The sequence below is a fragment of the Scleropages formosus genome, chromosome 21 (assembly GCF_900964775.1).
Source record: "Scleropages formosus chromosome 21, fSclFor1.1, whole genome shotgun sequence".
In the NCBI taxonomy this organism is placed as follows: domain Eukaryota; kingdom Metazoa; phylum Chordata; class Actinopteri; order Osteoglossiformes; family Osteoglossidae; genus Scleropages; species Scleropages formosus.
The window spans coordinates 15144080-15172071 of NC_041826.1; the positions used below are offsets into that span (position 1 = coordinate 15144080).

General features: G+C 42.8%; 1 protein-coding gene across 2 annotated transcripts in view; it reads left to right on the plus strand.

Moving 5' to 3' along the window:
• The window catches only part of grm8a (glutamate receptor, metabotropic 8a), a 116961-nt gene extending 96273 nt beyond the window's left edge, over positions 1-20688 (plus strand). The window contains exons 7-10 of one of the 2 annotated variants that reach the window (XM_018726062.2): positions 5273-5412; positions 8584-9519; positions 18009-18255; positions 20118-20688. In XM_018726062.2, coding sequence (XP_018581578.2) covers positions 5273-5412; positions 8584-9519; positions 18009-18255; positions 20118-20170 — 1376 coding nt within the window. In that variant the 3' untranslated portion in view covers positions 20171-20688. The remainder of the gene's footprint in view (positions 1-5272; positions 5413-8583; positions 9520-18008; positions 18256-20117) is intronic. The other variant, XM_018726063.2, reaches the window with a different exon arrangement.
• The last annotated feature ends 7304 nt before the right edge of the window (positions 20689-27992 follow it).

Consider the following 27992-nt stretch of genomic DNA (forward strand, 5'->3'; position numbering starts at 1 on the left):
CTGTCTTGTTGGAAAGAAGTAGACAAGGCACTCCCACATAGACTTGAAGAAGCAGCCATAGAAATGGCACATAATCCAGTGCTGAACATGCCCCTAGTGACTCTGCCCCCTGAGGCTACTGAACAACTCAGCCAGGGTTAGAAAATTAATTTTAGATTAGAGCCAGAAAACCAAGGGAGAATAAACACTGAATCATATTCTGTGGCTTAATATATTGCTTTATGTGTTGAAGCAGCTAGAAAAACATTGCTGTCTTTTTATTATTTTTCAGGTTGCAAATATTGATAAATTCTACTTTGGCATAGCTGTACTTAGAAATTGTGTGTTGACATTCATATTTTCTTTTTTGAAAATGCATATCTTGTAATATGGTGCACAGACCGACACAAATCTACTCCTCCTAGGGAAACATCTTCATACCTAAAAGTCAGGTCTTATTTATATTGTAATGTTCAAGCTCTTGACAACAGGCTTCCAGTCATAAAAACAGAGAAGGTAGAAGTGTTTCAATCACTGTTCTTTCTTTTTTTCTGTCACCCAAGATCACTGAATCTCTGGGCTGTGGCCAGTATAGTCATATGGTTTTTATGATTTGTTTATGATTTACCATGTGGGTTTCTCATCAGCTCAATGATTGGCTCATGGGTGAGTGCATGTATGATAGCCAACATGTTTATACTCTCATGACCACTTTAGTAGTTACTGGGTGGCTTTGGTTGAAAGAATATAGGAATGGGGAACAAGAAAAGAGTTTTTAATGAAGGGTTTCATTGTTGCAGGAGGTACTCTATACCAGACTTCCCCTGAGTAGCTACTGGTGCACAGTCTGAAGCCAAAGAGCAATCAATACTTGCAGATTAATTCAGTAAGCTGGAAATCTTAGGCTGCAGTTTCCCTGCCTTAATGTGGCCTGTGTCCATGAGTTAAAGCCAGCGCTGTTCAAGCCAGAACGCTATTAAATTGCCATCGGCAAATTAATAGAACATTAAGCTCCCCAGCAAAGATTATACATGGCTTCATTGTCGCAGGCATTGCCAGCATTAATAATTCGAGCCATTAAGCTAATCAACCAGGAGGAACCTGCCATTATCACCACCGAGCACAGCATGTTGCACCTGAGAATACCTCGGGACTTCTTTAAGGAGCCTCCGGTTGTGTGTCTGGTTTTGTGCTCGTGTGTGTATTGCATGTATATTCCCCTTGATGCCACTTTTTCCCAATTAAGGGGAAAAAATGTGTTTTGTTGGCAGCAAGGTGGTTGCCTTCGAGTGACACGTTACCGGCCTCTCCACCTCATTTACACACCAACAATATGGCCTCTTCTGCCTGACTCCAAAACTCAGATTTCTTGTAATCAAAAGAATTTTCTTCCTGAAAGAAATTGGGAAGTTTCCTGTGACGCTGTTCATTCTGCTGCTCCGACGCATTTTAGGTTTCTCAAGCGATGCAGCTATTTTTTTTTTCATTAACAGCTCCTGTCTCCCTGAGGGCAAGGGCGTAATGAAGGCTGTGAAGCACTGGTGAGACCCAGGGTGAGAGATGGTGAAGTAGAGAAGGGCAATTAATGAAAGCACTGGAGCAAAACTCCAAATGGAGCACTGGGCTGAACCTGACCCCTACGATCCCTTCGAAAAGTCACAAGACTAGGCTGTAGCCAATCACCACATGGGTATGAACCACTAAACCCCTGAAATGTAAAACAAAATTCAGGATGTAGCCAAGTTTTTAGTAAATGACAATGACAACAATTGTAATGACTTTTTTTTTATGGTCAACAAAAATTCACAGCAGCATTTAGCCTTTGTCATCGTGCAAGTCTATGTAAACTTATCAGTTGCACAGCTTTTTCCAACATACCGAATTATGCAAATAATTGTTTAACATGGTAATTGTGTAAATCATTCAGTCAGTCTCTTAGTATAGAAAGCAGTATGTTACACAATAGCAAATAATCTCAAATATTGTACTGTGCAATTGTGGTGAACCATAGTCATGTTTGATCAGCTCCTTCTTTCATCTCGTTCTTATAGTAGTGTTGGTCTCAGTGCTCATGTGTTACACACATTGGACTGCTGGTAGCATAATGTTTACCACTGCTGTTTTTGGCTCAGGAGGTTGCCGGTTCCAATCTCACTCCTGTAATACCCTTGAGCGACATACTTACCCTGAATTGCTCCAGTTAAAGTTAACCGACTGTGTAAATGGGTAAATAATTGTACGTATCTTAAAATTCTACATCACTGTGAAGAAAAGAGTCAGCCAAATAAATATATGTTAAATGTAAATGTTGGATCTAACAGAATTTTTTGTCATAGACTGTCATAAACCAATTGTCACCTTGTAAGCATTTTTTTTTTTGCTTAGTTGTACACTAACACAAATGCTTAGGCCTTGTAACAGTTTGAAGCCCAGGATATAAGTCTGTCCTTGGCCTGTAGTGCATTCGTTAAGCCATTTCTGTTCACTGCAAGATGTTTAAGATACGGCGAGAGTTGACAACAGCAAGGGCATTTGGTTCCCAAAATCTCTGGTCCAACCACACCACTGAATGCGGAAGCACATGGAGGTAATATGGCCAACCCGGGTTCTGCTAGAAGAAGTGTCGTAAAACTGAATAGTACTCATAGTGCAATGTTCACTGTGCGGCTTTCAGTTAAGGAAAGAGGAACTGTGGGATTAAATGAATAAATGTAACGTAAACATACTGATGCCCAGGTTTGTGAGCTGAGTCTCTTTGCAGCCCTTTTCACACTCACCCTTTGGTCAGGGTGATTGCTTTACAGTTAGTGATTGAGTCATCTGCTCATCTGGTCCTATGTTTTCAAGGTTTCTGGTCAACAAAAAAACGTACCCAAGCAGAGATGAGGAGTGGTCTCCTACACTGCTGAGAGGTACACAGGGGAGGCAGCACAATGTCTCCATCTTGGGGATCTCAGAGTCATGTAGTGTGTTTGGCAATGTTCTAAATATCCACAATGTCGTTTTTTCTGTTGGGGTAGGAGTATTACTGTCGCATCCTTGTATGGTGCCTACAGACCATATCAGAAACCACATTTACACATGACTGGTCATGTGCACAACCTCTGCTGATGATTTCTCCAGTTCTTTGGGTAAACCAGTTTGAAATATCAAGTCTGGGTAAAATATTTCCCTTGTTCTAAAGAAATATTTACAGAATACACGATATCCCCAGTAACTCTCATCGTCATTAGAGCTCGTTGATTGTGAACCAGTGGGCATTGTTTTTATTCAACGTAGTATTTTGTTTTCTTCAACGCTTTCTACGCCAGTTGGATTATTTTTATTTTAGTCTTGTTCAGGTTTACTTTGTTGTGCTTGTTTCCCTTTTGGAACAGCCACAAAGCAAAAAGGCTCAGCTGTGTGCAGACTAAAGGATGGACCCCGATATCTTGTTGTATGCAGCTTACACCTCAAAGCCGCAGTACCACTGACTATGGGGACGATTTGGTCGGCACATTATCGTCTGTTTGATGGGGAGAAGTATAACCTGCGGCTCCGCTGTGATTCATTCCAGTGCTCATCCAATGTGTGGACTCAATTTGCAATTCATGTTTTCATGGTGTGTAAAGTGTGGCTGATAAAATCAAAAATTTAGCCCACTCACTAATCAGAAATTACTGGCAGTTTATTTCATTATGTCAAAGGACTTTTTTCTTGATTTGATCTCCGAGGGAGCCTGTTTTTCCACTTTGCTGGCGTGACGCAGAGCTGAAGAGCCGGACTTCTCTGTGATTAAGTCAGAACCTGATACACCCCCAAATCAGGACCGCAAACCATCAAGACATTTCCCAGCGTAGCCGTGTTTAGTGGTCACATGTTCAGTGTAACCGTGGAAAATGCCCAGGAGGACTGAATCTGCCTTTGCTCAGTTCATCCTGATCTTCTCCGCCCAGTATAATATTCCAACGGTCTTGAACAAGTGGCCTCAGTTATGTTCCCATAGCGCCATTTACTGTACCTTTGAATACAGGGGCCTGCTTTCTGTTGATTTGTCTTTGATTTACGAGTTCATTGTAATTATCGTGAGCATCGCGATATTCTAACTTTTCCACGTGTGGCAAGATCCATATACTCATTTCCGGAGCTGATTGTTTACAGGGCTACATTTGAAAATAATCAAAACAAATAAAGGTACAACAGTTTGCTAAACATGTGTTATTTATTTTAATCCCTTAATGTAAGCATGTTGCTTGCCGTGTGATTTAGAATAAATGAAAAACAAACAAGGACACCAAAATGTGGTGTTTTCAATTCAGTCAATTAAATCAGCCATACAAATCAGACGCAGACTTGAAGGCACCTCGGTACCCTGGACGTCAGTATAATGGCTGCAGGTTTTCCTTTTGTTTCTAATTAACACCCTTGAGTGCGGCAGGAGGAGACGGAGGGATATGCATAACCAAACAGTCTGCTCGTTCGTCCTCCGTTTTTAATTTACAGCTCTGTGTCTGCTGGTGGATACGTACCCGATTAAAGGCCGAGGGATAATGGGTTTGCACCAAGTCCCGGGAGAATCTGTTCATTCATCACCGACAGCGGCAGAAGGCAGAATCTTTCTCTGCCTTCTCCCTCCTTTCGCAGTTCTTCACAGCGCTTCGCAAAAACCACTGCAACTGCTCCATCAGATACCTGCGACCCCGCAATGCTGAGCCCATCGCAAACGTATTTCTGCAAGAGATTTAATAACGCAACATTTATCTTTTTTCCCCAAGATGTATTATTGAAATTATATTGTGCCTTTGAGGTCCCAACTGCACCTTGTGAAATATTTGATTCTCCCGATTTAAAGAGCTGAGGATATGTGCAGGTTCTTCAAGTTTAGCATAATCGTCTGGAAGAGGGAGCGGGCGAAGGAAGTTTGCGCCTCGGAGATTGAAACTGTGAAAATTACACTACAGAGTGTTACAGTGATTTGGTCTACAGTCTGGGCATCTTGCACTATTTATACTGGCGACAGCTGCGGTGACTGGCGTTCAGCTCCAGCAACAAGGAGAGACCCTCAGAGTACTCCTCATTTTCCTAATGTGGTCTTTCCTGGCCTGCTCAGCCGAGCAAATGTAAGTCACAAAAATAAACCGTAAAGGCATTATACCAGGTCTCACTTGAGTCTGATGCAGAGATTTAGAGCGGAGCAGCTGGTCCTGAAAGGTATTCATGATCATTAATGCAGAGAGCTGTCGGTGTGATTTCACTTGGGTACCTCAGTCATGTTTCATAATCGGTCACGCTGCTGCTGTTTCTTCTTCCACAGGAAGTGCCGGGACCCCTGTCGTCTTCAATGAGAATGGCGATGCGCCCGGCCGGTATGACATCTTCCAGTACCAGATCACGAACAAATCGACAGCAGAGTACAAAGTCATTGGGCACTGGGCGAACCACCTGCATCTGAACGTATGTGGAAATACTTATTATTATGTTTGTCTCGTTTCCATTTCACAAGTCCTGTGCTTTGATTTAGCACACTGACCCATTTTCGTTTACGGGTGAAATCAAAGTGGAATCCTTGGGGTTCGATCACCCAGCGCCGTGACTGTGATTGTTTTCACTGGGGGGCTGCGCTTGGAGTGCTCATAAACCTTTATGATGCTCATAGCATGCACATACAAGGCTTGTCAAATTTTTCTTAATACAGTACTATGGATCACAAATCACTTTGTGAAAGTGACCAGTCAGCCTGAGGATATTGGCTTCTATTTAGTTTCACACTGATACTGTAGATGTTGAAAAATTAACATTGGTGATGGGTTACCTCGCAGAACGATGTAAATTAATTCTTTTGAGTTTTTACAATGTTGAAGTCTCTCCATTCCAGAACCATCTTCTGTGTCTTCAACATAGTCTTTCTTCTGGTGGTCACATAGCAAAATAGAATACAAATATTGTATTCAAACAGTGGCAGAAACACCCCTCATTCTTTTTTCAGGGTGAGCGACTGTGCCGTTTCATTCGCCTCTTCTTCCGCAGTAGAAAATAAAAACTGATAAATGATCAACGGCTTATACAGAGTTATTTTTGAAATAGTTTTGCTAAGTACTTTCTGACTTCTGACAGAAGATGCACAAACTGACTGATGTGTTTTGACAAGTGTCCTAAAACGCACACTCGTATGGTATGTGTGGGTATAAAGAAGGATCTGGTTTAATACAAGTTTTTCATCTGATGTCTCATTTTTCCCATGATCCTCTCCATTGCACTCGCTGTGACATACAGAGAGGGAAACATTTTATTTAAAGAAAAATCACTGAACCTGCTGCTTTTTGTAAAAGGTTGTTAAGAATAATGCGGAGACACGGCGAGGCTTTACTTACCTTAAAAGTTCATAGGGCTCAATGTGACAATTTAAATTAGAGCACCATTTATTTTCAAATTGTTCTTTCAGTAATTATGACAAAAAAGTTCACAGCTCTACATAATTTGTTCCAAGTATGAATTATTCACACGCAACTGTCATTTCACTGCTTGGAAATAATAAAAGGATAACAAATGCACAGCGCACAGCCCATAGTCAGGCTTGCTTGTAAGGCCTAATGTGGACTGTCACGTGCTTACGCCCAGATGGCGGGTGCCAATCATCATACCTGGGAGTTGCTATGGAAACGGTTTTCAACACTTGGAGGATCCCCACTGAAGCTATGAGGAGAAGAAGGCAGGCACGGGTGACGGAGATGGGGTTTGCGTTACGGAGCCACCGTGTCCCTCTCCGGCTCAACCAATAAAATAATGTTCCCGCAACAAGCAGTGGAGGAAAGGGAAAGTCATCAAGAAAGCTGGGTGGCGGAGAAGTAGCGCAGGGCCAGGTGAGATGGAGAGACACACACACAGCGCAGTAGGCACCTGAGATCCACACCAGCTGTTTTGCTTGCCAGTGGGATGGGAATCTGTTAATGATACCCACAGGAGGACTCTGTCCTTGTGGCTAAGCATGCTGTCAGTATGTCCACATATCTTCAGTCTCATCAGACAGGAGTTCCACAGAGGAAGACAAGAGAGACAGGGGAGGGCTCTGAATTGCACCCTCGCTGTTGACCTGCAAATGTTTTTCAGCAGGTTTGCCTGCCGTCCCCTAAGGGGTCCATATGCCATCGTGTGTTTTTTAAAAAGTGATCTGGGAGAAAAACACAGCCACCCCCCACTCAACATAATAAGATGTAAATAAGAAAGATACTCAATTTACTTAATTTACTCCATAGTGAGACACTTATCAGAATGTCGACTGCCCCGTTCCAGAGCGTTAATTCTCCCTCCTATGAGGTGATTAACACAATTACAGTAAAAAGGGTGTCATCATGCTGAATAACTAATTAGAGTTCACTTGATTTTACATCAGCTTCTTGGCGATTTATGTTTCTGATGTGTCACATGTAGCTCGTCATATCCTACATATGCCATTTGTAATTTGTGCCTAGATATTTTCACCAAGTTTAACACCATTTAGAGCTGAGCGTGAGGCTTCCTGTGAAAATCTTAACAGCGACAGGTTCCTTTAATTCCTCACAGCCTCCGGTTGGATTACCAGGGGCGAGGGGAAATTGCTGGCAATTTTCGTAGCAAATTTGTAACCGGGCCTAAAACAAAATGTCACTCGATTTTCCCCAATCGAATACATGGATTCGCTCTCGCGGCCGCAGGCTGTGTAACACAGGCAAAGAGCAGCGTGCTAGCGGAGAACACTTCCCTCTCCGCCGAACTGCTGTGTTTTCCTCTCATTTGCTCGGCATACGCGTCCCATCAATTCAGCGCAGTTCAACTCAAAATGCCTCATTAGCATGATGGACACAACCTTCCTCTTTAAAGTGCTTTTGGTCTACAGTGGAAGAGGAATGGCTGTTAAAAGGCAACAAAAAAAAAAAAAATAAATAAACTGAATAAAAAACAAGAATGACATAATAATGTAACTGTAATTAGGTGCTAAAAATGGAACTCGTATTACTAAAAACATAGTAAACACTTATTCGGGGGAGTTCTATTAAGTTTCTATTAATATGAGCCAAGTTCCCACATGAGATTTTTTTGTACTTTGTTTCATCTTTGAAACGAAAGGAAATCCTGTGTGGTGCGCTCTGACAGTAATATGTATTAAGAAACATGGATTCCATGCTCCAGCCTTTATACTTTGGTGACACGTACCGTAGGGGTACTCCTCACATTTCTGAAGGGCGGAATTGCGCTCCGGTGGGGCACGTTCGACGAAGGCTTTGTTCCACCCAGGCGCCGAATTACGGAATTACCTGTTTCAACTCGACGCAGTCACAGAACTCGTACAAGTCCGTCCGAGAGCTCTTAGCGGCGTGATGAGAGCGGGAAACCTGCTCGACTGGGCCCTCCGGGGCTATAATTGAATAGCCTTGCTGTAGGACGTTGGGCTTATCAGATGATTTGATGACTTTGCAAAAGAATTTTTCTTTTAATGTGGCCTACTTTTATTTTACTACACAGAAGGCCTACAGCATGTATTTTTAATCTCTTTGCCACGCTGCTCATGGTGATGTGGAGTACAGGATGGGAGGGGACACCATGGAGTGATCACACCAGGCTGACTGGTCCTGCCTTGTTTCCTCGCAGATGGAAGCCATGAGGTGGGCCAACGGTGGCCGTGCTGTACCCGCCTCCGTGTGCAGCGTGCCATGCAGGACCGGTGAACGCAAGAAGATCGTGAAGGGCGTGCCATGCTGCTGGCACTGTGAGCGCTGTGAGGGATACCACTACCAAGCCAGCGAGTTCAGCTGCGAGCTTTGCCCCTACGAGCAGCGGCCCGACCGCAACCGCACCGGCTGCCAGCCCATCCCCATCATCAAGCTGGAGTGGCACTCGCCCTGGGCCGTCGTGCCCGTTTTCGTCGCCATGCTGGGCATCATCGCCACCACTTTCGTCATCGTCACGTTCGTGCGCTACAATGACACGCCCATTGTGCGCGCCTCAGGCCGGGAGGTGAGCTACGTGCTACTCACGGGGATCTTCCTGTGCTACGCCATCACCTTCCTGATGATTGCTGCTCCGGACGTGGTTGTCTGCTCGCTGCGCCGCATCTTCCTGGGCCTGGGCATGTGCTTCAGCTATGCCGCCCTGCTGACCAAGACCAACCGCATCCACCGTATCTTTGAGCAGGGCAAGCGATCAGTGACAGCGCCCCGCTTCATCAGCCCCGCCTCTCAACTGGTCATCACCTTCAGCCTCATCTCTGTGCAGCTGCTGGGTGTCTTTGTGTGGTTTGCTGTGGACCCGCCCCACACTGTTGTGGACTTCGGGGAGCAGCGCACCCAGGACCCGGAGAACGCCCGTGGGATCCTCAAGTGCGACATCTCGGACCTGTCGCTCATCTGCTCCCTGGGATACAGTATTCTGTTGATGGTCACATGCACTGTTTATGCTATTAAGACAAGGGGCGTCCCAGAGACGTTCAATGAGGCCAAGCCCATTGGATTTACCATGTATACTACCTGCATTATCTGGTTAGCTTTTATTCCCATCTTCTTCGGGACTGCGCAGTCAGCAGAGAGGGTAAGTCTGTATTAAAATCACATTTTCTCAGTCAAATATTCATAGAGTACGCAATATTGAGTGCACGTGCTGTGTTAAAGAAACGGAAAAACATTTTTCACAATAAGACAATAACTCGAGCGTTTACAACGGATATGTATCACAATGGCTCTACTTTCCTGCTTTGTTTTGCGTAGGAGGAATTAGTATGAGCGGATCATGTCAGCCTGCGCTTGCACATCGCTCCTCATGCATGTCTGTCAGATGCTCATTTACGGGGTTTTCTCGTGTTAAGTCGGAGGCTTCGACAGGTCGCACGTTAGCCGTAGAAGCTCACTTCACAATTTACGTCTTACAGCACTTTGTCTCAGGTTCGGCGTGCTGTGACATGACCTCATTTTTGTGCAAACAATGTGGTGCTTTGTGCTCATGCTCAGCTGCTGCGGCCACCTGAGGTGCATTGTGGGAAATGCTTATGTTGATGATGTGGCTATGTTGACTGTTGTCAGGGGTGGGGGAGCAATCTGTAACTGAACCGGTGTTGAGTGTGAGGATGGAGGGATTTGGGTTCACATGCTCCAAGAAACTTCAGCTCTGAATTTTTAAAGCATAGTAAAAGCAGAGTGTAAAATATGAGATATGCGAGTTGCCTTATGACACAGGCCAGTAAACGGCTCCAAGTTGCGCTGTGTCATTAGCAGCGTACCACTTCTCCATCTCAGTTTTAGATGAGGCATCAAATGCACCATTAATGGACTTTGTCAGGACCAGACAGGCTGGTTGCACAGGAATGCAATGCGGTTCTCTTTAGCAAATTGCCCATCTTCAACACGTCCCTGTCTTCGCCAATCATTTTGATCGGTGTGTGATTTGATGATTACCAGGCGACATTTTGCACATCAAATCAAGGTCTTCCAGTCCCCTGGCAAAAATGCTCATCAGATTTTTTAAAAAAAAGACCAAATAATAACATTAATTTGCCTGTTTTGAATGCCCTGTATCATGCCAGCCAAATTTCATGGAAACTGTGCAGCTGTCTGAAGCAGGTAAGGATGTGTAGTGTAGATGAGAAGAGGTCGTACCTTGCTGGGTGATCCGATGAAGCATAGGAAGTGGATTGAAATAACTGGCGCGGTTTTTCCCCCCACTTTATTTCTGTCCAGAGCTCATTAGTGAAGCTGTCCTGTGGTCCGACTGTATTTTCTGCACATCATTACTGCTTTTTTACACAAGCCACATTAGCGAGTTTCTACTAAATTGCGAGCTGTAACTGTACAGCTAGACGTCAATTACTTGTTCGGCTGGACCCTTTTTTATTTATTTATCTTTTGCCAACATTTCTTTAGATGATACGCATTGCCTTGAATAACCTCTCAGAACCGGAAGATCAGTTTGCAGCAAACAAACAAAAAAGTCCCGCATCAACAGCATCGGCCACTTGAATATGGTGTCGCCTAGGGAAAATAATTAGACTCGGAGAAGCAGAAAAACAGCTTACCATCATGTTGCAGTGGTAAAATATTGTGTTTTCTCCCGAATAGATTTATGTGCGAGGTGTGAATCAAATCCACTTCCAGACAACTGGACCCATATAAACACAAGGAAAACAAACATCACAGGTTTTTAGATCAGAAATAGATTTGTGCTTTCAGCCTGGCCAGACAGTGGGGTTGAGATAGCCTTGGGGGGGGGGTGGAATCACAGGCTCACCTGGGCTGTCACCGTTTCCCGAGAGAGCTGAAACACTCCCCGTCGCCAACACAATGCAGATTGCGTCTCGTCCGCTGGCTGCTCTGAACACACAGCAGCTGCAGTGGAAACGGTGCCCACCCACGGCACAAACTGGCCAACGGCACCCCACACACACCAGCAAAAGGGTTTCAGACCTTCCTGTGGCTAAGAGGCACTGTGGGGAGCGTGCAGTCAAAGAATTCTGCATGAATAGGTGCCCGTGTAAGCGGCTATGTTTGACAGAATTGGCCACATAAAAATGCATGTTTTGCACCCGCCCGCCTATCAGGATTTTATCCCGTTTTGACATCCAGTCAAAGCCCTCCAGTTCTTTGCACCTCTGATTTAAATGAACAACGAATGCGGATGCGATGTAGATACGCCAGAAAGTGATTTCGTGCAATTTGCAGGTTTCATCTCTGGAGTTCTGAACCTTCATAACATACCAAATGGCGATGCATTTTAATGCAATGGTCCTGCATGTACATGGCAGTGATTGTGAAAGTTAGGATTTATTGTTTTGTGCCCTGTCAGGAAGTGTGTGGAGGGTGCCGCTGTGGGATGTGGGGGCTAGCAGAGAGGAGCGCCAGGCTGTCATGTCGACATGGTGTCACGGTGTTATTATGAAGTCAGGAGCAGACAGACGGACCTGAAGTGGCTTGGCAGGATGAGAATGAAGGAGCTTAAGTGCTCGGTGCTAGCTTCGAACTCTATACTTCACAAAGGCTTTGTTAAGCCATCTTGTCATGTAGTTGTCACGGAGTCAGCCAGTGACTCTTCAGATATTAAAAAAAAAGAAGAAACTGAGTGGACTTGGTATTGGGACTCCCCTGTGCCATTGTAGTAGAGTTGGGACGGAGGTATCAGCAGAAGAAACTCACTGGTGTGCTGTTGCAGTTCACAGTTCTCTTAGTGACACAAAGTACTTGTTGTGCATGGGGTTATAATGATCCAGACATCATCCGGAGAAAAAAAGAATGCACATATATCACCTGTAATACCAGCAAGTGAATTTATATAGCCACGGATGCAGGATGGACCATCCAGTAGTGAATCACGTCATCGCAGCTTGGTGCAGCAGGAATCACAGTCTCAATTCTCTTGTCTTGCCGGAGCAGTTCTGATTTACTGAGTATAAAGGCTACTGTACCCATCATGCAGTCGCTTGTGCTGCGATCAGCCTGCCAGTTTGCAGTACCACTCAAAGTGTGGTATTCAGTACTTCTCAGCTTTTCGTGACAGATTGAAATTCAACTGTTAAGTTGCCCAAAGAAACTGCCACCAGGGTACTTTTAATGATCTCAGTCTGTGGAGTTTCTCGCGGAAATGTACAATAGCACATTTACCTGCTTGCTCTGTAAATTTCCCTTGCCTGCCTTGCAAAGGGGAAGAAATAAAATGTTTCCACCCAATATCATACCGTTTAACCTGTGGTGGAAGGTGGAGGGCGGGGGAGACTGTTTATGATGGATCATCTTTAACAAAGTGCTTTTATGTATGTTGTACACATTTTCAGTAATTGCTTATTCAGTTAGGGACTCAGTAATCAGAAGCTGGTCTTGGGAACAATGGGGCACCAAGCAGGATACATACCATGTCTCTCTGTATTTCTCAGATGCACACATTCACTGACACAGCCAGTTTCTTTTGGAATGTGAGAGGAAACCAGAGTACACAAGGGAGCCTACGTGAACACGAAAGAACACATAAACTGTTCAGGGATTGAGCTGGGGCCACGTTTGAACCTACAACCCAGGAGCTATGGGGAAATGGTACTGGGGTGATTGGTACTACTACCTGAACCACTGTAGTAAACATAAAAATACTAGTCAGTTTGCAGTATTTTCACCCATCAGCAGTGTAAGGGTGTTCATGAGGAAGGAAGTCGACCGTTGCTTTTCTGTTCTAAGAAGTGAGTTAAAAAATATTCGTATTAAGTAGCCACCATCACACGTGTGCAACATTTACTTTTTATTTACTTTTAATTTGTACAAATGTATCGTTTTTAAAAACATTAGTATAAGAGAAGAAGAAACTTGTGGTCGCCCTTGGACTGAGCCGTTTTGAGCTCTTTCCTCTCTTTCACATGTACACAAACATGTACGCACACAGTTTATGTACTATATATAAACAGATGGGTTTTAGGGTTTGTAAGCACTTTTGACAACACTTTGGCTCCTACAATATAGAAGCTGACAGCTTCACAACTAGGAAAATATGATTTGTCTTGTCAGTGTTCCAGCCAAAGTTGTTCCAGTGTTCAGGTTGCTCGGTAAATTTATTCATTTATGTTTCTCCTTCTTGGCTGCTGTCCACTTCCACAGAGAACACAGCACTGGAGAAATGTAGGAGAGTGATTTTTCCCCATATTCGTTCAATAAAGACGACTCAACTTCAACAACAGAACTTGATTAATCAGTGAGACTTGTGCTGTGTTCATTATTACAACTGTTTATGCATGTTTCCCTAACTCATATCTAAAAATCGCCCTTGAATCAGATTTTCGTTTCATCTTGAATAATTTCAGATTCAAATGTAAAAGTCTTGCCATCTCAAAAGCAGGCGGGAAGAAGTTTCTGTGGGGCCCTTGGAGAACGAATGATTTCAGGAGTGCATTGAACTTGCCTAACGCTCAATTTTCCAAAGTAAATGGATGATGCGTGTCTCACTCTCTGCCATTTAAGCAACTGCACTACGTGTCATGGGTACAAGAAGAAATGTGAAAATTAAGAGCTTTTGCTCAAACTAGGTTGTTATTACTCTTCCATTCTCTCACAGACTGTCTTGTTCCGAACGACCGACTTATGCTGTAGAATGAGTATCTGCTGGGATGCTAAAGTGTGTTGTTCAGGAACAGGTCAGAAGTAGGATTGTCGTTGAGGACCACAACATATGACTGGAAGGAGCATGCTCTTGTACCTTTTTTAAGAAGTCTCTTATCCTCACATGCATCGGTACGGACATTGAGATGTATACAAATTACATGTAAATAGCTTTGTATAATAACAAAGATCCTAAGGTCCAGGTTCCAAACCAGTGACAACTCAGTTCTGTTAAAGGGTAATGCTACCCTTGTGCAGGGTAAGGCAAAGCTCTTAGAATTAATGTCCTACTTGACATGAGTGTCCTGGACCATACTGCCTTAGTGGTAGCTTTGACACTTGAGTGGATCTTGGAACAGAAGTCCTCTTCTCTTCAGAAGCACACAACACTGAGCAATGCTACACTGGGAGGCTTGTTGGCAGCTGGGATCATCTCGGTTACACGCTGCACATCAAAAAGCCTCTCTGGCGTTCAGAATGTCAGGCAGATGGGTTTGATCGCTGTAGACTTCTTCAAAAAAGCATGATGTAATCACTGCCTCCAAATGATGATCCAGGAAATTCAGTGATTAAAGCAGCAAAAATGATTAATTTAGCGTTATCCATATTTTTGTTTTAGAAGTAACCAAAAATAATTCAGTTGGCAGTGACTGGGAGGAATAATAGTTGGTAATGTTATTGACTTTACATCAAAAGTGATTTCAGATCTTGTGTCATAAAGGGTTTTTATGTTCATCTGCCAAAGGATATTTTCACAGAAGTAAGAAGTAAACTTCATAAATATGTGACAGTTACTTTAGCATTCGTTGCAAAGTGGCCGTGTACAAATTTTAATCACATGCGCACAATCACTTCCCCATCAAATGCGATGATGCCTTTTTACTCCTGGTTTTGGTTGTGTTGGTCATTTGCCTTTCATTTATTTGTTTAATAAGGGCTACAGGTAACAATGTGCAAAATCCAAACTCTGTCATGCACATTTTTTAAGGGAAGACTCAGGAGAATCTGGCTTTAGAAATCCAGCCGTGGCCTTTTATTCCACATGGTTTCAAAAATATCGACATGATTTAATTATGAGAAGCTATTTTTTCCACATTTGGCCTATTAAGTAAATGTGGACCGCAGGGGATGGGCCTTGTGTACAGCTGTCCACGTTGCAGAGCATGCTCTTTCACCGCTCACTGACAAATGAGGCGTTTTCCCACGTTTAGCACACACAGTGAGGCACCAGCATGTCTTCCCTCCCGGTGTTAAGAAAAACGGAACACGTTCACGTGTGTTGTTGAGCAGGCTCGCTAAACATTAACCCTGAAGCTGAACTGGCACGCTGTTTTAGTGCCATTGTGCAGCTCACTGACACATGCTTGAACGCAGCGCTCATTAAAAGGGGGGCCCATGCGTGCTTGCTCTTCCTTTCCATGTGACAAGCGGCCCATTGATGGAAGTGCGTAATTATCCCCGATGAGACCCACTGGCAGAGCCATCTATCCGTGGGACGGTGGAGAATTGATCTTTGCAATAACTTGCGCCCAGTTATAATAGAGTAATGAGATTTCCACGGGGGGAGAGAATGAGAACAATCATATTTGCTCTTTGAATAAGTAATGTAAGTTAGAGGCTCTCACTTAGGCCTTGGCCGCAAAGCAATTTTTCGAGGAGCATTCATTTGGGCCAGTCTTTTGGCCTAATCGCAGAACTCACAGGAGCGTGAACGTGGAAAATTGAACACGCCGTAGTTAGGGAGCCACACAATAGGCGACCTGGTATTTCGAGTCTTTGGCGTTTATGGGCAGGAGCGCCAGTTTGTTCTGAATGGGTTCCGGAGCGATTCTGCAAACGTCCGTCATTCGCACCTGCTTATGTTTGCCGCTGATTCTGTAATAGGGAACATCAGCTCCTTTCATTAAAGCGAGCCTCGTCCTTCCCCGGCTCTCTCGCTCTCTGCTACTCGACTTTTGCTGCGCTTTTTCTTAGGCCAAGAAGCGTGCCTCTTGTCTTCATCTCATCTCTGCGCGGGTGTTGACGGCTCAGTAGAATCTCTCCATGTTGTTTATCCAGGAAAGAGAGGTAATCGCTTAGTGGTTCCCTGCACGGCCCGAATCCAACATCTATGTGCGCTTGCATCTCAGAACTCTTTTGTTTCCTTCCTCTGGTGGCCCTTTGGTCAACACCTGAGTTTGAATAAGGACTATCGTAGCCTGTACTGTAAAACTGGCATTCCTGCCCATATGTGATCAGTGCTGTGTATATTTCAGGTTTTTGACAGTGGCCCCTTATGACAGGGGATCATGGCTGTGTTTCCTGTGCTGGAGAATGTCTGCTGTGTGACTATTCCCTGTGCAGGGTGTGTTTATAGTGATCCTCCTTTGAAACTGGATGTTTGTGTTTCTATTTGCTCATAAAGTTCTCTTCTGGAGAGACTTTTCATCGCTTTCCTTTATCTGTCACAGAATGAACATCTGAGCAACAGGTTAGGTTACAAACAACAGCTTGGTCCCTCGTACCTGGTGTTCATTATTCCATCCTGCCTCACGGCACGGTGGTGAGTCATCACCCTGGGGTTAAACGTGCTGGACTGAGAGCCCAGGGAGAGCGAAACTCTGCACTGGCAAATTCTTATCGTTAGGAAACGTGGGCCAACCAGAGCGGGCTGAGCAGTGACTGGCAGGGATTTGAGCACAAGCTGGAAAACAAATTACGAGGACTCAGATTGGCTAAACAAATTGAACCCTTTATTTTCCATTTCATATCTTAGCTCCACAGCAGAACTCTCTTGCCAAATAAGAGTATATAAAAGCTGACACATTTACCAAGTTATACAGCTGATTTTTTCTACAGCGGTGCAGGTTCCTTTGCTTAAGGTTCCAGTGCATGGTCCCATGGTGGCACTTGAACCTGCAGTGTTTTGGTAATAAGTCTAGATCCTTAACTACTAGACTACCTCGAGGGAAAGGAAATGAAACTTTTAGGAGAAAAGTCTTTTAAGGCACATTTTTTTATTCCTGTTTGGTCTTGTATGTGTACTTTTAAAGATGGCTGCACTGATGTTCATGTTGACGTGTGGTGTACCTGGCGTTTCAGATAGGACTTCTACATCACAAGACTCCAAGAGATGTAGAAGTGACTGTTTAATTTCTGCACTGTATATTTATTTTGAAAAGGGATTCAGAAGACACAGGCTGCATCACACCTGGTTGGTGACAATAAGACAGCTCATTAAAACTCCGAAATGTGCTCTGATGTAGACCGCAATGCTCTGAACGCTCTGCACATTTCACAACTTCAAATGTTCAGCCAGTGTCCTCCATAAATGGCTCCTTAGTGAGGCATGAATATTTTATGGACCTTTCCCAGATTTTTAAACTGTTAGGGGCATCATTTTTTTCAGAAATTCACTACAGGTTTTGTCCAGTCTGTGGCATCTTCTGCCATTCTCTTCCACACCTCAGGAACATGTATTGTAGATGAACCCTTCTCCTTTGGCATCTCCTGCCCTCAGCATGCCGTTCCAAAGTGGAAGCCCCCCCCTTCGCTGGCTGTCGTTCCCGCATCCAAACAGCTTTTCACATCGGGGTGTTCTAGGCGCGAGGGACAATTTCATGGCTGTTCCTGGCAAGTGTGGTAACAACCCCTTGTGTAGTGAGGCCAGAGGGTCTCAGGAAGGCTTGAGTTGAGTCTGCTTTAACTGTGTGATGTTTTCATTGATCCTGTTGATGTGGAATCCAGACTGGCAATTGTGGTACGCTTACTCATGTGACTGCTATCCATTGTTTCTCATTTAACATTCATTTTTTCGCCACTCACATTGATGAAAGGTGGAAAACTTAGGGATTCTTGCCCAATTTCATGCTGAACGGACAGGTTGCAGAGCTCTTTTCCGGAGGTAATTTTATTTTCTGTGAAGTTAATGATCAGCATTCAGAAGTTTTGGTAATTGTCCTGTCCCCCTGTCCCCAGATGTACATCCAGACGACCACGCTGACTGTGTCGCTGAGCCTCAGCGCCTCGGTGTCCCTGGGGATGCTCTACATGCCCAAGGTCTACATCATCATCTTCCACCCAGAGCAGAACGTGCCCAAGCGCAAGCGCAGCTTCAAGGCCATTGTGACCGCCGCCACCATGTCTGGCAAACTGACGCAGAAGGGTGCCGACCGCCCTAACGGCGAGGTCAAGACAGAGCTCTGCGAGAGCATAGACACCAACAGTGAGTACGCCACCCTCCTCCTCCTCGCCCGCTAGCGCAGAGCATTGAACTCTCGTAAGAACCAGTCGGGCTCTGCATCTTCTTAGACGCTGACTGAGAAGCTAATTGACATAATGGAGGGAAATAGCGGGTATGGAACATATAACCAGTCAGATTTTTTTAGTACTTACTGAGGCATCAGTTCATTAATGCATTACACTCATGCAGCATTGTTGTGCATACAGTTCAAATGGAATGACTCAAGGTTGAGAGCAGACTGTGACTTGATATGTTTGATATGTCTCTGATATGTCTAATGTAACAGGCAAGGGCAAGTTTCTTTTTGCACATCCTCTATTAATGATACTGTTGTTATTCATTGAAGCCCCTGCTGACTTCATGGTACAGATTCCATTTAACTTACCACCAAGCTATTCGCCAAACTGCATGAATGCTGACCACAGGATGCTTTGCATGTGGTCTAAATTCTCCAGACAAGAAATTGCTGCCGATGCAAAAGCAACCTGAAAATTCTGTGAACTCAGTTGCAGAGAACTTGTTACCTTAGATCCATCACGGACCTCAGCAGAGACGAGTCTTACTGCGCGGACCTGTCGCTGACCATGACCTGTCATGAAAATGAATCTGTTTTTGCTGGAGGTTAATTAGCCAGTCACAAGACAGGCAATACCTGCGATGAGAAGCTGTGCTCATTTCAAAGGAAGCACAGGAAGAAAAGTTTTAAAAGTCTAGAAGACTTTAGAAAATTTGGTTGAACTGAATCTGTTTTTTAAATGACATTTTTATTTTTATTTTATTTTGCAGTTCATATTAAAGAGCCTGTCTGTTTTAGCTCTGTATTAATTGAACGTTCTTCACGACCTCAACCAAGCTCAGTGAAGTTGGGCTTACCACAAATTCCCTCCATTAGTCGTCTTAAAAAAGCCACGTGCAATTTTCTTTAAGAAAATTTGCATGTTTTAATATTTATACTAAATTACCATACCTGTAGGGGTTACTTATATGAAAACCAATATATAAAAATGCAACTAAGAGGAGGTTTACAAGTCCTAGATTCCTTCTGAACAATATCAAAATGATTCACACTTTAAACTTCCTCTGAGAGAGTTAGCGTTCAAAAAGACGTGTTCAGTGTAATTAAGCGAAACCCATTCTAATTATTTCAAGGAACGTTGCTCACTTTGACATCAAAGCAAAATTTTATCTGTCAGCCAGTCAGGTTTGAGTGCTTTATAGATGCAGGTTCTCCTTTATTTATTCATTATAATTCTGCTCATTTTCATCCGAGAACTTTTTGTTTCTGAACTGTGTCCTGCTTTGTTGAAATTGTCTTATGAATAAATGCTAAATTAAATTTCAGTATTTTCATAATTATTCTTTTGAAAAAGAAAAAAAAAAAGCTCTGAATCTAACTTGTAGGTACTTGTTCGGTGTTCACTGATTGGGGCCCACGGACCGTTTAGTTGTTGCGTGGTCCGTACGCTTTCCTATACAGCACGCTTGTTTCAATGCTCTCCAACCTGGAAGATCCCTCTGTTTGGCCAGATGGACCAAAGCCCTGCATGCTTCTGCCACCGTCTGTCAACAGGTGTATTATATTGCATAGAGTTACTTTAAGACTTGAAGGTATCCATACATAACAGTCTCAAGGGCAAGAGAAAGAATTTTTAGGAGCGTGAACAGATTAAATGTGCTCATTGTAGACAGTGCACAATGTGGGTAAAACAACAAAGGCTTCTGTACGCAAATGATGATTTCACAGCAGTGCTGCTGAGGCTTTCAGCGAGGACAACAGAGAGATGATTACCATCCGCATCTGAAAAGGAACATGGGAACTTTGACATTGTCGTGTTTTCCCTCAGCAGCTTCATCGACTAAGACGACGTACGTCAGCTACAGCAATCACGCCAACTGAAAGAGCGCCCCCAGGGTGGGGCCGTTCCTGAGGTACTATGGCTTCCGCACAGATCCGTGATGGTCAGCGAGGATGGGGGAGGGCAGGAGTTGGGGGGTCCGCCTCTGGTACTGGCTCATGAGACCTGTGTACCGTTTGACTTCGAACTGATGTATGAGAAAGAGAAAGAACGAGAGCGAGCGAGAGAGAGAGTGAGAACGTGGAATTCGGACGAGAGCGTTCAGCGCTAACAGCCCTGCCATGAGTAAATAGGCAAAAACTGAACTGCTGTTTGAGAGACACTGAGCGACACATTCAAAACACATAACAGAGCAGAGCGGGATGATTTCAAGAAAAAAAAACTTTTGAAAACAGATTTAAATATACAGAAAAGAAAAGAAAAAGCATCAGAGTCAACCATGTTTGTTGTTATTCTACTTGTAAGTATTTTTGTGGTTGTGAAGATTTTTCATCCTTGTCCCTCTTTGTCCAAACTGCATAATGAGATCAGTTGTCTCCTGTATTGGCTAACTGGGTTGTAGCCCTGGGTTGTGAATCTGTAAATGCAATGGTTGAAGCATGCCTGTTTTTATACAAATAATTTATTTATAATAAAGGAATGTTTTGCAAATGTTTAGCGTTGTTGGCTGTGAATTTGAGTGATGAACAAATTTTAGTCTCATGGTACATTGCAAACCACAGTCTTTTTTTTTTTTAAATCACTGGGTAATTAAAACATCTAAAGTTTTCTAAAATACCCTTACAGGGAATAATTTTGACATTATTATCAGAAGTGTGAGGAACACGTGATGCTATGGGGACACAGAAATCTAATTAAAGTGTTAGAAAGACCCCTTAGAAAGAAAATATATGGCATTATGTAAACTTTGAAAACACAATGAATTTAAAAGCAAAAGTATAGTTACACTTCCTGTAAAATTTGTGTAGAATGCACTCCGCAGAAGGAGTACCACAACCCCGGTGCCTCTTTTCTTAAAGGCAGAACCTGTTTGCTCTCTGTCAAGCTTAGCCATGAAAAAAGTATTAAAATCTCATTTTAAAACTTTTGTCTGTGAAAATGCTTTCACTAAATTCTCTTAGCTCTTGTGCATTCGATTGTACTCATTTTTATGTGTGGTACTGATCATGGGTAATTATGGAATGCCATAATTCATCCTCCACTGGATCTATTCCTAAACTGGATGACCAGAGGCAAAGCAGATATGGAAAGTGGTCAATTCCTGAATTTGGCTTCCTCTTCTTTGATGGAGGTTTGTTACATCAAACCAAATATCGATAATAAAAAAAAAAAAAAAAAACACACATGAAATTTGAAAACCAGTCAGCTGCATCAGTGTCACCTTTGTGACTGGAAGCAGAGCATGATCGATAAAAGTGAAAGTGGAAACTCCTGAAGCATGTAATGAATTCTTCTGTAGCTCGAATGAATAGAAAAATCAGGAGGAAAGTCTGAAAGGTGTGTTCTCTTAATTCATGTCCATGAGTTCGCCCTGCGTTTACAGAGTTTAACTTTATTCCGTTTCTCTCTGACCAACACTGGGGAAGATGTTTGATGATATCTTTAAAGCACTGGGCAGCGGTTCTTACTCGTCGTTGGGTAAACAGGTCTGCTTAGCGGCACAGTCTGCTGGCAGCCTCCATGTACCTTATAGCTTTCCTGGATGGGCCTCTTCTGTGCCCGAGTCCTCTCTTTTGAGTGGAATGATGGCAACTGTGTGCCACTTACAATGGAGAGTGAAGTCTTAGCGAGCTCATGACACAGCTCCGACTTTAGCTCAGTCTGGGTTCTGGACTTCTGGAACATTCTGGGCAGCTGCTCTGCACTTGGGATTGAGGAGCAGTTCCACTGGCTGAGCCACTCGATATAATAAACCGGTTCATGTTTTCATCACTTTCATTTGTTTGTTAAATTACACTGGGAAAATACTCATTTACTCGGCACTGGGCAAGTTTTATGTCTCATAACACAGTCATTAGTATTGCCAGTTGATCCTGCCTCTTGAACTCAGAGAACAAGAAAGTGCACGGGATATTCTTTAGTTTATTTGCATGGTGTTTTTATTAAGGTAAGACAAGCTAATGCATTTTTTTCTGGACAAAGCATGATGTTTCCTGTGTCCCCAGCCTTCTAGTCGTGAGCATCCAGGACCTGGTGCCACATGTGAATCTGGAATTGATACTCGTCCCAGTTACCTCAAATAGGCTAATTAAATTATTCAGCCTCTGTCAAATTGAGAACATCCATTCTCAAATCGAATGACCTCTCTTGAAATCTAAGTTACTATGCAAAAAAAGTGACTTTTTCTGTGCAGATATGTAGACAGCCTTCAGGGGGTGTATAACCCCTGCTTTGGTTTTGATGGATGCTGTTGCCATGACAGTGAACAGATGCTGCTGACATGAAACCATGATCTTTTAACACCGCTTGTGGTGATGGAAATGTGCCTTCGTACAATTGTTGTTTAGTATCTTTTTACCCATCATTCTGCTGTGAATCATTACCCGAAAAGGCGCCAAACAAATGTTAAATAAAAGTGATTATAGGATCTTATATAACTGTTGCTGAAGAGGACACCGAAATGCAAAAATGCCGTGTTTGGAAAATGATGTCATACTCACGTAGAGGAAGAACCAGCTTTTGAGGCATCAGAAAAGAAATAGTATAAGCTGCTTTTTGAAGGACAGTTCAGCTCTGTGAACACAGAACGCTGCAGAGAGCTTGCCTCGGGGTAAAGTGGATTTTTGACAGCTTGTTTCTGTTCAGTGTTATCAGATTACATTTTTTAAAAAATTTCAAAGAGTGTATACAAAGTTGAAAGAAATTGGATCTAATTATTATTTCAGTTTTCAGCGTTTAAAATCCGGTGTGCTGTTAATTTGCCTGTAATAAATGTTTTAAATATAAAATTATATTGTTGGTGTCTTATGCACACAGAGTGCACATCCAGTGAATTTGTGATGCTGAACTGCTGTCAGATGAGAATGAACAGAATTAAAAAAACAGAAAAATGGATAAAAAGGAATCATATAATTTATTTTGATGTACTTAGTATGAATGCAAGTCTGCAGAATCTTAATTACACTTGTCTTATTTCACTTTGTCATAAAGAACCACTGAAAGGTACTGTCTTAGATATATTTGAGCAAGTGTTATATACAAATCAGATAATCCAATGAAAGAAACAAATCTTGGCGAACCCTAGGAAGACTTCACTTAAGCACTAACAATATGAGTTGAAATTCAAATTGAGGAGTTTGTTGCCTCTATTATTATACCAGCCTTATTTTTATTATTTTTTTTTTTAATAATAAACCCTGTCAAAGTGAATGAACTGAACAGAATATTTAGATTTGTACTGTTCATATTGGACAGTAGTTGTACATGGTCTTAACGCACTTCGGAACTCTAAAATGAATGACAAAATTTTTCACACCTTCAAACCTAACGATGACGACGGACAAAACACACCTTCAAGTGGTCTAGTACCTGAATTTGTGAATATTAAGCGTCTTCGTGGTTGCCTGAACTCTTGTTTCGCTAACTGTGCTGAGAAACACTTCTCGTACAGTTTGTCACCGAAAGCTATCAGCACCAGGACGTTACAGGCCTGCTGCAAGCCACTCCGGGGATGTGCTCTACTCCTGCGCAAACACACCTTCCGGAACACTTTGGGCAGCTGCTCGGCAGTCTGTGGAGCAGAGATAAACAGCCGGGCGAAATCATCAGCATAAACACAGCAAGACTTCAGTGTTTTGGATGACCCTTAGAGCCAATGGAATATAAGATGATCCCAAGGCTAACTGGATGTTTTCACCTGGAGGCATACAATCAATCTATCTATCTATCTATCTATCTATCTATCTATCTATCTATCTATCTATCTATCTATCTATCTATCGGGGGCCTGTTATATTGTTTGGCTATTTTACATGTTATTTATTTTATTATATCTTATTTACTAACATACCCACTTATCCCATTTCACTGTAGCCAGTTAAGTTTTTATGTTACCCCTCGGAGCATGACACCCATGCCAATAGGAGTGCAGAACACACTACTTTGAGGATCATGCTGCGAACCACCTGCTTGTTTTGGCTCCGCGAGCCGTAGACTTTGTTGGACGATGAGTAAGTCTGGGAGGGGATCAGTGTTCGCTTGATTCTCTACACAGCCCTGCAGGCATGCAGCTGACCACAAATGTGAGGATGAGCAGTGAGGGGAAAGAGAACCCCCAGCCAGAGGGTTTGTTTTTCCTCTGGGCCTTCTCATCACAGTCGGCAAAGAGGCCCCCAGCTTTCTTTATTTTTAATATACCTTGAATAAATTGGTGTTAAGTTAATTTGCAGGTCTAATTTTGTTCCACTTGTGATTTTAAAGGGCACACAGTTATAATTGCAGTTGTTTCAAGGTTGTCCTTTTTTATTTTGGAACTTTATAATTGGTGAAGGAAAGCGAGTCCTTTGAAGAACCCCAAAATTAAATGTGCCAGTTTGTTCGTTCGGCACTAGCTGATTCAGGCTAACGTTTGGTTGATTGGTACTAATCAGCCTGTCCTCACCCAGACAATTTGCTGGAAGTTCTTCGTTTGGTCTTCATTGATTTGAGGTCCTCTGCATGTATGAAGGACACGGGTGCAATAAATGATGCCGTCCTATACGTTTTTGTCTATTAACGTCTTTGTGAAGTCAGACTTAATCTCTGGGGTTTATTCTGTGCTCGACACCAGCTCTGTGTGATTGACATTCAAACGTATACTTTTTATGTATTTTATTTCTATTGCTTCTATATGACTGATATTAATTGCCCTTGCTTTGGTTACTCAGCTATCTGACTGCTTGACTTGACGCCTGATTTTAAGCGATCAACCTAATGAGTTCGTTCCAAGGTATGGACATCTTCGCCGTGGATCCGTCTCCCAGACATCAAGCAGTCTGTCACAGGGAGTTTAACAGATTGATAGGCTGCCATAAGCTACGACTCACGTTGTTTGCCATTTACTTTCTGATATGGTGCCAATGTAAAAAATAGTCCCAGTGTATATGTATTACAAATGTTAAGGTTCTGGTTATGCCCTTTCCTTTGTTTTTACACAACGCATGTAAAAAAATGTCTCATATTACCTTATATGAGCCTCCAGTCAAAGCATTTAATTATTTCTTACAGGTGTATATATTTAATATAGAGTGACTGAGTCAACATTCTTTTCCCCTTTGAATTATCAAAATAGTACAATGTACAGCTATGCTGTTATAATCTATTTTAGAGTTTGGCATCTTAGACTTAACAAGGTTAAATGTATTTCTGTGTCTCTCTTCTTTTTAACTTATTTGGTGCTCTAATGACATGTTGCGACTATGTCAGCAGTGAATATCCTTTGTTCAGTGTGAATGCCATGCATGTGAAATTGATAGATAACTTCCAATAGTGTTTTTGTCAGGAAAGTGTGATCCGTCTGAGCGTTTTGCATTGTGTTGTCGCTGTGTATCGGTTATGTGCAGCAGATGACTCAGCCGTAGCGGAAGAGGATCCTTTCTTGGATTTGTTGAATAAAGCTGGGCTTCTTTGTGCTGGCAAGCCAATTATGAGATGCGGGACTTGTGGAAGGAGCAATTTTGCCAGGTGTGTTCAGAGCTGGAGGACCCTGATAAGGATGACACTTGGCAGGACCAGCTGAGAGTGCAGCTCACGTGAAAAGAGTCGGAGAATGTGGACGACGTAATTGAGACGTTTAAATATGAAACTGGAGAACGGCGTCTGGTTTTAGCTTAAACAATGCCTGCAGGAGAGCTGAAACGCCGCTGTAATTTCAGAGCCCTGGAGGAGCCAGTTATCTGGACTGGACACGCTGTGTACTCTTTGGGTGTGAGATGTTATCAGTGAGTGTGTCCTCTGCAGGATGGGAAAGTAGAGAGCCATGTCAGTGAGATGGCCAACGGAGAGGTGTGAGAGATGGAGAGCCGGGGCCAGCTGAGAATTTACGCCCTTCTGACCTTGCCTGTTTATTTGTTGTCTGAAACAGAAAAAAAAAAAACATACATTTCATATTTTAAGTATATTAGCATATTGTAAGTATACTTTGTATTACGTACATTAGTATAAACAGCGCATTCTGAAAGTATTTAGACTCATTTACATTTTTCACGTTTTTTATGGTGCAACCTTATGCTAAAATTGGTAAAATTCTTTTTTTTTCCCCCCTCATTAATCTACACCCAATGCCCCTTAATGACAAAGCAAAATGGGATTTTTCACATTTTTGTAACATAACAAATATGATGAAGTGCAGGGGTCTGAATACTTTCTGACTTCACTTTTTAAATATTTTCCATAACATTTTCGGATTAATGACAATGGTGGCACAGCAGGTAGTGGTCAGTCAGAGGTTTGAATGCAGCTCAGTCTGTGCAAAGTTTATGTGTTCTCCACATGTTTGAGGAGATTTCCTCCCACTGTCCAGAGACATGTGTTTCAAGTTAACAGATGACTTTAGATTTCCCTCTGTGTTTATGTTTTAGTGAATGAGTGTGTCCTGCCCAGGGTGCACCCTTTCCAGCTTCACGCCCTGTGCTACCAGAAGAGCATCCGGACCAACGAGAACACTGATTTAGACAATCAGTTGATGATAGCGAGTGTGTGTCACTTAGTAATGTTGCTGTGGACACCCTGGGTAGCCAGAGTAGAAGAATTCACACAGCTGGGTTTTCACAAAGAATAATAACAATTTTAGTTGTGATCTCGATGATCAGAACCGTAATGAACAGTTCTGTTGACCAGTCTGCTGTGCTGAATGTAAAATATGTGTTCTTGACATATCCTCTCTGAAATACTTCAGGCAGCACAGATTTCCCATATCAGATTATTAATGCCATTACCAGAAATTTTGGATTATTTCTGCAAAGCCACAGAAAGAATGGATGAACAATGAAAATACGTGATCATATCAATGCTACTCAATTACTGTTCAGCATTTGGCTGGCCTCGATATTGTTATACAAATTTTTCATTATGTGAGTATTGATGACGGATTGAGGCATTAAAGTGTATTTTCTAAATCCAGCTGAAAGCAATTCAAATTGAATTAGGCTTCATAATTAAATGGCAAGACGGATCTGTTTGGCACAGTGGTTCATCATTTTGCATTATATATCAATTATATTGATCATCAAACACTTGAGATATCAATAGTGTTTCATTATTCTGCTTCCTGTCATTAGGAGATGCTGTTTTCCAAGCATGTCAGAGCCTCTGATGGATTTTTAGCACAATGCAGGTTCATTCCTTTTGATCTTCTGGCAAATGCAGACTTATCGACCTGGCGATGTCCCTTGGTACAATCTTATGAAGAGCAGTCCCCTTTCAAGCCTGAGACCAAAGAGAGGTAGGAATTCTGGGTAAGGGCCAGGGGGGAGGCCACATGCAACCTTCACGTGAAGGTTCTCGGTCACTGTGCTCCATGGTGAGAGGAAACGTCAGTGGGGCCGACGTGGCCTTTCTACCGCAGCTGTACAAAGAGCAGAGACCTTTGCTGAAAAGGTTACACAGTTCGGCCCTAATCATCCCCAGAAGAACATTGTAATGAATTACACCCACCCTTCACACACACAAAGAATAAACCATACACCTTTCTGGTGCTCAGCTGTTGGTCTATGGATGGATACATCCAATCAAATTTATTCATTTAGCAGACACATTTTCCAAAGAGACTTACAACATTAAGCTACTTACAATTATTCATCCATTTATACCACTAGTTCATTTTACTGGGGCAATTAAGGGTAAGTACCTGGAGCAAACTGGCTACAGCAGGATGTGAAATTTGAA